Source organism: Quercus robur, chromosome 2, assembly GCF_932294415.1.
Source record: "Quercus robur chromosome 2, dhQueRobu3.1, whole genome shotgun sequence".
Lineage (NCBI taxonomy): Eukaryota > Viridiplantae > Streptophyta > Magnoliopsida > Fagales > Fagaceae > Quercus > Quercus robur.
The window spans coordinates 95164060-95174437 of NC_065535.1; the positions used below are offsets into that span (position 1 = coordinate 95164060).

The 10378-nt window shown below is 35.7% G+C and overlaps 1 protein-coding gene across 1 annotated transcript; it reads right to left on the reverse strand.

Annotated features, from left to right (window-relative positions):
• Positions 1 to 1651: 1651 nt before the first annotated feature.
• On the reverse strand, positions 1652 to 7015 carry LOC126716001 (leucine-rich repeat receptor-like serine/threonine-protein kinase BAM3). Its single transcript, XM_050416904.1, has 2 exons — positions 4063 to 7015; positions 1652 to 2421 (listed from the first exon to the last, which is right to left on the reverse strand). Exons 1-2 carry the CDS (start codon positions 6653 to 6655, stop codon positions 2000 to 2002), a joined length of 3015 nt encoding a protein of 1004 aa, XP_050272861.1. The 5' UTR covers positions 6656 to 7015; the 3' UTR covers positions 1652 to 1999.
• Between the last annotated feature and the right edge of the window lie 3363 nt (positions 7016 to 10378).

The window sequence follows — 10378 nt, forward strand, 5'->3', positions numbered from 1 at the left end:
AATCTAGTAAGGAAAACAAATTTTGTCACCAAATAGCAACATTTAGTGAGAAAATAAAATATTTGTCACCAAATTTAAAAAAATACATAAAAATGGTGACGAAATCATGTTTTCATCATTGAAAATATTACAATTGGTGACAAAACTTCCTTTTGTTACTATAGGTCGTGGAAAACGCTAGCACCAATGAAATTTTTAGGGGCAGATGTCTACGGTGACGAAATATTTCATCACGCAAAGTGGGATCAAGGGTGACAAAAATCTTCATCACCAAATATTAACAATAGGTGATGAAACACTAATTTCATCACCCAATATAAAATATTTATTATCATTGGTGATGAAATGCTTTTTCGTCACCTATAAATCCCAAAAAAGTAAAATGGCAATCCAAAATGTTGAGCGCAAAAGGCAAAATTTGATGCCGCTAAACATTTAAAATAAACATTGTAAGGACACGATTTGTAGCCCAAGCCCAAAATGTATGGGATCTTGGCCTAGTGAGCCCAGTACAATAAATTTGTAGAGAGTAGGTCAAAGAACTAGGCTTTAGTGAATTGGACAACGGCTAATATGGATGAAATCCTTGTTCGAGGCAGCAAGTGTTCATGTCCGAGGAGGCAAGTGCTCATATAAATCAAGTAAATAGAGTACAAGTGCAATTGTGATTGCTATAGTGTTCTTTCTCTGTTTTCCGATCCCTTTTCTCTAAGGTCTCTATTCTCATTTATACTACATCTCTTCCTTTACTTTTACCCTACACGTGGATAGTTGATGGCTTAGGCTGATACTTGTCCCGTTAGCCTCCTCTAGAAGTCTTTGGAGGATGGTTATAAGGCTGGAAAAGTATTGTTCAGAGGTTACTTCCTCATTAATGTGGCTAGGGAATTAGCTACAGAGCATTCAATGCTGTGGTAGCAGTTTTCCCCTAGATATTTTTGGGTTCCCATCTTTCTTGTACATTTATGGTACATGTCCCATCACTAGAGCTTCTTGGAAAGTCACTTTGATCATTAGGATCTATACCCGATTTGCATTTAGCTTATCCGAGGAGATATTCCTCCTCGGATTCGGACTTCTCATGCTCTCGGCCAAAGCCCAAAACCCAATTGTATGATTTGGGCCCATGACCCCACAAACATATATAATGACGAAATCCAATTTCGTTACCATAGATTGCTACTAGGAGCACGTATAGTTACGAAACCTATTTTCATTACCTAAAGTAATATGAGAGATATATAGTGACAGTAACGCCCCAACCCTTTTTTTTTTCTTTTTAAAAAAGTCATATTTTTAGACCCACGTGATCCCCACCACATAATCACAAATATCGTTCTCCCCCTCTCTTGACTGGTCACACAATCACACCCCTCTCTTTCTCTTCTCTTTTCTTTCCTTCATACAAGCACAAACACACTCATATATATATATATATATATATATATATATATATATATATATATGTGGCATAATTGAAGTGACGTCAAATATATATTGGTCACTGAGTATTTACATAATCTTAACCAGTCAATAAACAATAGTCTTATTTAATATATAATCATATTAAATAAATGAACGTAAAAATGTTAGATAAATATGGTATATAGGTATAAGATTAAAAAAAAAAAAAAAACTATGTACAGAAAAATTCTTCAGCAATCAAATATAAGATGTATATATATAATATGAGATAGTATGATACAAACTACAAAGAGTTCCCTCAAAAAAAAAAAAAAAAAACCTACAAAGAGCGTGCATGATCCATTGATCCTCTTAACATAGCACGCTATCTACCTAAAAGTGCACCTCTTAAAAAGAAGTGCACCCATTAGTTATTCCTAACTCTATTTGTGGCCACCAAATCCCTATGCCTAAATCTAAGGGGAAAAAAAAAAAAAAAAAAGATTCACTTTGCTGATAGTAAGGCTATAACAAAATAAAAACCAATTTAAGGCACCATTAAACCTCAAAAAGAAAAAAGAAAAAAAAAAGTCACTTAAACCAAAAGATCTTGCTTCAATTTAGGGCAACTCCACTCTTTTTCAAGATTCTTTGTTTGTTGTTGTTGAACAATTGAAGATGATGATGATTGGTAATCTGGTGAGTTGCGAGGGAACTCTGAGAGCATTTGAACTACTTCTCTCATTGTTGGGCGTTCAACACTTTTTTCTTGGATACATAGCATTGCAATGAAGAACAAGTGCATTGCCTCATCTTTGGGCACCATTGTTAGCCTAGGATCAACAATGCACACAACCTCTTCCTTGCGACAATTGGTTACCCTTCTGGCCCATTGTACTATATCCACACCTTCCCCAAAATCACCAACAGGACGACGGCCCGTGAGAAGTTCAAGGAGAACAACTCCGAAACTATAAACATCACTCTTCTCGTCAACTCTCAATGTGTATGCATACTCTGCATTATACGATACAAACCATATAAATTTTAATTACATACAAAATAAACATACAAGACAAAGAATATCGCAATTGTGAATGGTAATAAATAAAAAAGATTAGGTTAAGACAAAAAGAGATTCAACTTGTTCAAAGAGAAGCAAAAGAGACCAAAAGGTCCAAAAGCACCAAAACCACTTTGCTTACTACAAAATCTTAAAAAAAAAAAAAATGTTTATTATATATGTGTGTAAATATCTGTGTGTGGGCTAGGCGTGTAAAAATAAACGTGCATGATGTCGGTTAGCTTTCACGCCACTCAACGCCCTATTACGTTAAACATCACTGTCAGAAACTCAACACAGCAGCCGCTGCCACTCCTCTCAAATTGTTGTTGTCGTTGGGGTGTGTGTTTTTGAATGTGTGTGTATGTGTTTTTGTGTCAGAGATTGATATGTCCGAATTCAGATATCGACACAGAAAACTATGTGGGCCTCCACAATCCTCTCTTGTTTGTACAGTCTAAAAGTAAAAGGGGCACAGTGAGTGTGTTGTTGAAAATTGTGGTTACCGAAAAAATTCTATGAATCTTCCTTGATTGTCTCTCTTTGTAGCTTAAAACTCGGGTTGTTTAAGTTTTTGACCTGTTACTTTAGCCTAGATCATAAAGCTAGAGTCTAGATGCTTTATCACCATTCACCATTGGTTTTCTAAGGATTCAAGAAGACCGTTGGATGTAGGGGATCATTTGATACTGGGAATGTCATACAAAACATCATTAGAGTTAGAAACTATAAACTATAAACTCTTTGTAGGCTGTGTACCTAGTTGTTATTATTACTCCTATAAGATTTTGTTTTGCTTAGCAGCAATTTTGATCTCATGCAAGACATAATGCTATTTCCAAGTTTTGTGGCTATAGGTCAAGTATGTTATAAAATTTATTCTTAAGTAAGGAAATCAGAATACTATGACTGTGTTTAAAATGAGAAAGTATTTCATGCGTTAAATATGTTTTTTTTTTTTTTTTACTGTATGTGATTATGAAACTCTTGTTTTACAAAAAGAAGAATGAATATATTCAATGCATAAGATAAATAAGATAAGTATTGGTCTAAATTAGGTAACAAGAGCAATAACTCTTTTTTCTTTAAAAAAAAAAAAAAAAAAATAGAAAACGAAAATTGAGGCAAAGTTTAGTTAAATGAAAACTTTAGATCTCACTAAGCTCTACACAGAATGCCATGATTACATCGACATTATTGTCCACAATCATGATGACTGGTGAGGCCCAAACAAAAGGGGGGGGGGGGGGGGGGGGGGGGTTTGGGGGTGGGGGTGGGAAAGGAAAAGGAAAACATGTACAAAAATAGTTTTTTATAGAACTCTGCCTATGTGCATATTCCAGGGATACCCTAGTACTATGTGCTAGCTCTAACATCAGGAAATTTATAAGCCAGTGAGAGTACTAGTAACCTACAATCTACAGTCTTCAACAATAGATGGCTGTGAATGACCATACAAGGACAACCCAATGGCAGTGACTAATAACATGGCCATTTAACTAACTTAACTAACAAAGAAACTACCAACCAAACTCTATGGTACTACAATACTACACAAAAACAGAACATGTTTTAACAAAGTAGAGGGCACATACCAGGAGCAATGTAGCCATAAGACCCTGCAATTGTTGACATGCATTCTGATACACCACCGTCAATCAAGAACTTGGCTAGCCCGAAATCAGCAACATGTGCTTCAAAATTGGAATCCAACAAGATGTTGTTGGATTTCACATCTCGGTGAAGAATCAGTGGTGAACAATCATGGTGAAGGTAGCATAGGCCTTTAGCTGATTCAATGGCAATTTTGTACCTCAAATTCCAACTCAAGAATGCACCCTTTTTCCCGTGCAGTGCTTCGCCAAGGCTACCATTTCTCATGTACTCATAAACGAGGAGATTGGTCTCCTTATTAGAACAGAATGCGAGTAGCCTCACAATGTTTCGATGCCTAATGTTGCCCAATGTTTGAATTTCAGCTCGAAAGCCACGGTCATGGCTATTTGTGCCAAATCGAAGAAGCTTTTTGACCGCAATTTCAACCCCATTCGGCATTTTTCCATGGTAAACAACACCAGCTCCACCTCTTCCAATAACATTGCCATCTTTCACACATTCAAGGATGTCAAAGACCTTGAACTCAAGCTTTTGGAAAGCGGTCATTTTCCATGAATCTGGGCCATTTCTTTTGAATGACTTGGCCTTGATTATGGCAGCAACAGCAAACATTAGAGAACAAATCAAAAGGCCAAGAGCGAAGACTAGCTTGAAATATGCAGAGGATTTTCTGGGTGTGGTTGTGATTGTGGTGAAATTGCAAGGATTGTTAAGTAGAGGACCACAAAGTTGAGGATTACCCGCGAAAGATGAGGCGTTAAAGAAAGCAAATTGGCCAGATTCAGGTAGCTTACCGGAGAAATCATTGAAGGAGAAATCGGCATTTGTGAGGCTTTTCATGGTTCCAATGAATCTTGGAATTGTTTGGTTCAAGTGGTTTCTGGATAAGTTCAAGTAATTGAGTATAGGCATATTGGAAATTTCTGGTGGGATTGAGGCAGAGAGGTTGTTCTGGCTCATGTCAAGGTATGTCAAATGGTAACAGTTTCCAATTAAGGGTGGGATTGGACCGGAGAGTGAATTTTGACTCAAATCAAGTTTTACTACTTGAGTGAGTTCTCCTATAGAAGGTGGGATTGGACCAGAGAATTGGTTGCCACTAAGGGAAAGGATTTGGATGGAAGAGAAATTTGAAAATGAACAAGGTAAAGGACCAGATAGGAGATTGTTTGATAAATCAAGTTGGCCTAACTTGATTGGTTTTGAAGAAGTATTGGTATTCTCTGACAATGTTCCTGATAGGTAATTGTTTTGCAACTCTACTAAGTTTAGTTGAGGCAAGTATAGGAAGCCATTTGGGATGCTACCATTCAAGTAATTGTGTGCCAACCTAACTCTAATAAGACTTGAACATGTTCCAAATCCTTGAGGAATAGGACCAAAGAGGAAGTTTTGCAAGAGAATTAGTATTGTAAGTTGATTTGACAAACAAAGGTTCCAAGGGATTGTACCAGTGAGCTTATTTGTGGACAAATCCAGCTCTTGAAGCTTTCCATTTTGGCCAAGATTCTCAGGAATCACACCAGTGAAGTTGTTCCTCCACAAGCAAAGAGTTTCCAAATTGGGAAAGTCAGCAATGTAGTCCGGTATAGAGCCGTGTAAGTTGTTCATGAAGAGGTTCAAGAGCTTGAGCTGTTTGAGATTGATGAACTCAGATGGGATTTCACCAGTGAGTGCATTGTTGGAAAGATCAAGGTTCACCAGGTTTGTCAAGTTGCCTAATTGCTTTGGAATTGAACCTAAAAGCAGATTGCCATACAAGTAGAGAGTGTCAAGAGCCTTCAAGTTCCCCAAATCACTTGGAATTGGTCCATCTAATTCACAATTAGAAATATCCATGTGAACTAGATTTACCAACTTTCCAAACTCCACAGGAATGCCACCTTCAAAAACATTGTAATAGCCCAAGTAAATCTCTCTCAAGTTAGTGAGATTGCCCAACTGACCAGGGATTTTTCCATGAAGTTCATTTCCAGCTAGAGAAAGATACTCCAAGCTGACTAGATTTCCATAGCTTTCTGGGATTTTACCATAGAAATAATTGCCACCAAGATCCAAGTATCTGAGCTTCTTCAAACTCAAAATCCCAAGTGGAAGAAAGGCAGTGAAGTTGTTGTTATAGGCATCAAACACTTCCAAGTTGGCGATGCTCAAGTAGTTCCAATGCAAGTCACCACTGAAACGGTTGTTTGAGATGTTTAGCCATTGAAGATTGCTCAAATTTGCAATCTCAATGATACCTGTGAAGTTATTTCCAGCAAGAGAGAGGTTGGTAAGCCTGTCAAGTTTGGAAATTTGAGGTGACACAAAACCATACAGATTCAAATCTGTTAAGTCCACTGAGACAACACGTCCTCTTGAGCATTGAATTCCAGCCCAAGAACAAACTGAGCTAGGACTTGAAGAATTCCAAGTACTTAGAATGGAGTCAGAGAATTCAAAACCCTTTCTAAGTTTGACTAAGACATGGAAATCACTAACTAAAGAAGAAGCAGAAGAAGAAGAAGAAGAAGAAGAAGAAGAAGAGATACTAAGAAGAGAGAAAAGTGTCAAAACAATGAAAGGGACCATGTTTTTTTTCTCAGAATATGTTCAAGAAAATTGAGTTTGGAAGTATTTGAAGCAAAGAGGAGAGGTTTTAAGCACTTGGGCAATAATGGATTTTATTGAAAAGGAAGGGAAAGTGAGAGGAATCTGAGAAGCTTCAAGTGAGCATGGGCTTAAGGAATCAAACATCTTCACAGAAAGAGTCTTCAAATACAAGGAAGAAGCTAAGCCTCTCCTTTTCTTTCTTCTCTTTTCTTTTCCTTTACCTTTCTTTGAGAGAAGAAGATTGAAATTCTGCTAGAAATGGTATGTGCTTGTTATCTGTATTTCTCTTTGTTAAGCTTCTTTAGGCAAAGCTAAAGAAAAAGAAAGGGAGAGAAGGTTTGTTGAAAATTTCTTTTGAAATAAAAAAAGAATAAAATAAAAAAGCCGTTGGATAACAGAAATTTAAAGTTTAGATTAGAGGGAGAAAAAGTAAAGCTTGATGCTGTCTTTCTTTATTCATATGACAAAAATGCCCTTTAGCTTTAATAAAAGGATGCTCTTTATTGCTTTGAACGAGAGAGGTAATGAAATTGCACCTTTCAATCATTCAAAATGGCTCAATTGTCCTGGTGCTTTGGTGGAATGACTATCATACAATCCTTATTTTCCAATCAATAAATGATGCAGAATTGAGAAAGAGAAATAAAAGCAATCAATGTTGCCACTATTATAATGTAGTTATGTTTATTGCTCTAGAATGTGACTCAAATCTCAAATTTTATATTGGGTATTGGTTCTCTTGTTGAAAATTTATGTGTGGAAGCCTTTTTTCTGCTAAATGTATGGTGCAAAAAATTGGACACCTTAACCAATAGAGTTGTTTTCTCTATCATGGCAAAATCTTATCAATATAAAGCATGCTTGCAACTCTTCTCTTGTATTCTTCTGCTAATATAGAAGCTACAGTACCCACTTTATATTTGAGACAATGAATTTGAAGCAGAGCATGGTTTCAATGACAAGAGAATTATTCTTCTTATAGTCTGAAATAGAGTTTGCAAGATGGCTTGCTTGTTATATTTCCCACTCTGCGTATACATTATCATCCAAGAGAACTTAAGAATCATGGTAAATTGATTAGATAACTTTAGTAGAATAATTACACGTCATATTGAAGAGAAGATTTTGCATAAGTAACAGAACAGCTAACATATGTACTCTTTGCCATGACATTAAAAAACTCTAATATGCATGAAAAGCATATGAGCACCTTGATTATGCATGGTGGACCTGGTGGACCCATAAAAAGCTTTATGACTATCGTCTGTGGTCATGACACACTATTTGAATCATACGTGTCGTTCATCAACTAGTCAGTTTATTTGAAGACATACGATTTTGTATTTTGATGCAACAACACTACAAACACAACAAATTTCACAAGTTTTTATAACTTAGTGAATTGATAAATTGTGATTAGTGCAATATCACTTTTGCATAGAACCACCACATATATCACTTTTTATTGTACACAATCAGAATATGCCACCTCAATCCTTATGAAAAAAGTTGTAAAATTTATTGTGTCATTAGACTTATTGAATTTGAGGTATATAGTTCATATTCACATGTAAATTTTTCCATACTAAGAAACCAAAAGATCATAAGAAGGGTTATTTTAAACAAATACTGAGTTGGAAACATGTGCCTGCAACAAACAGATGTTGTAAGAAGTAAAAGATGATGATTATTAATATATCATTACCATGTTGTTCAAAAACCAATAAATAATTATGTTGGATGAATAGGTTGCATGGAAGAAGGAACTAGTGGAAGCTTTCTTTCTTGAACTTTATTCCTTCTCCTTCCTCGCCCTACAGTGATGGGACCAAGTCTCTATGTAATGTGGTATTTGAGAGCTTTATTAGAAGATGGAATAGTCTTAAAGGGAGGGCTGAAAAGTAAAAGCAGAGATAATTTGCTTTTGATCTTCCACTTCAAAAGAAAAGCAAAAGAAAAATCCATGACCCCTCTTCCTCACATGGAAAAGAGTGCTCTTGTATTAACTTGAATTCATTCATAACCTCTCTCTCTCACTCAAAAGAAAAATCTATACCTTCTTCATAGGAAAGAGTGCTCTTGTATTAACTTGAACACCCGTCTCTCTCTCAAGTGGGCTTTGTCATAGAATAATGGTTGGCTCCACATATGTTCGATGCTCTCATGGCAAGTGATTTAGGCTAGGGGTGCTCTTTTGAGGTGTCTCTATCTGTGATATTGATGAGCAGGCCTGCCCTTATGAAGGGTCACTGTCTATTGGCTTGGCTTTATCATGCGCTGAAAACCCCTAAATGTGATCACATTATGTTTAGCTCAGTAATGCCATACTAGGGAGTCATATGTACGTTACAGGTAAAATCCAAGAGGGAACATCTCAATTTCACTTTTGTCTAAATCTTTCATGCCCCATCAGACCAAGTCACCTTACACTACTTTGTAGTAATGTATTATTAAACTTTTATTTAAAATATCCAGGATAAGTAAGCTCAAAAAGAGGATGCATTGATTGGTAATCCTAAGATTTTCATATGAAAAGAAAAGACATACATTGTTGTCACAAACGTCTTGCATTTTGTTGGTTTTTGTTAAAAAAGTGCTGACTGCATAATAATCCAAAAAACCACGGGTCCATTGTCATATTGCTAGCATCATATTGTGGTGAAAATATGGTATTAGATATACTTTTAATTCTGGCCAAAGAAATAGAGATAATATATTGTAAACAATAGTGTATATCTGCTAGGAGGTTTTTTTATTATATTTATTTATCCTTTCAAATAAATTTTCTTTTTGCTGAGTTTCCATTCTGAAATTTCAAAGCCTGATACAAGGTAAGAAAGGCTTTATGATAGATAATCCAAATAGCTTTTAAAGGTCATATCTAGTGCACAAAAGTTCCATTTTTGCGAGGCCAAAGAGAGGTGATTAGTAAGCAATCTTTAACCCCAATTCGAAGAGCTTTGCAATTCAAAAAAAAAATCATGATAAGAAAGTCAGTAATTATAGTCATTGAAAACTTGGGAATACTGAGAAAAACTATTAAGAACTTAAATGGTCTGAAATATTCTGCATTAATTATTGAAGTAGTAAAGTAACCAAAATAGCCTGTGCTCTGTGAGAGCAGCACTTGGTATCTAAATTGACTTCCATCAAAGCAACCACCCCCTTTGATTCCAGATCAAAAGATCATATTATCCAATTAAGAAGATTATACAAGGATGGTGGGGAAGAAATTATGTGAAAAATTAAAAAGAAGAAGAAGAAGAACAATTGCTGACTTTCTATTGCACTAACACCATAGTGTGCAAAAAGAGAGAACCAGATTCATTATCTTTCTTTCTTGAGGAATTAAAGAGTTAAAGCAGCTTTGGATGTCAATGTCATGCACAAGCTGTGTCATTCTTTCCTTGACATGGTATTATTGATCAAAGGTGAAAGAATATACATTTCCTCTTCCCATTTTTCTGACTTCAGAACTATTAAATCAAGATTACACCTTTTTCAATTTAAAAAGCAGGGAATTCAACCATTTCCGCCGAATATTTGGTGAAAGTAATCAAAGTATACTAAATTTAAATTAAGTCTAACCTTTTCCTTTTTCCCAGCTTCCTATTTTTGTTCAAAGTTTAATAAATTTCCCATAATAGTTATATGCTAACATGGTGAAATTGATTTGACTGCATGGGAGCCAGGCAGTATACT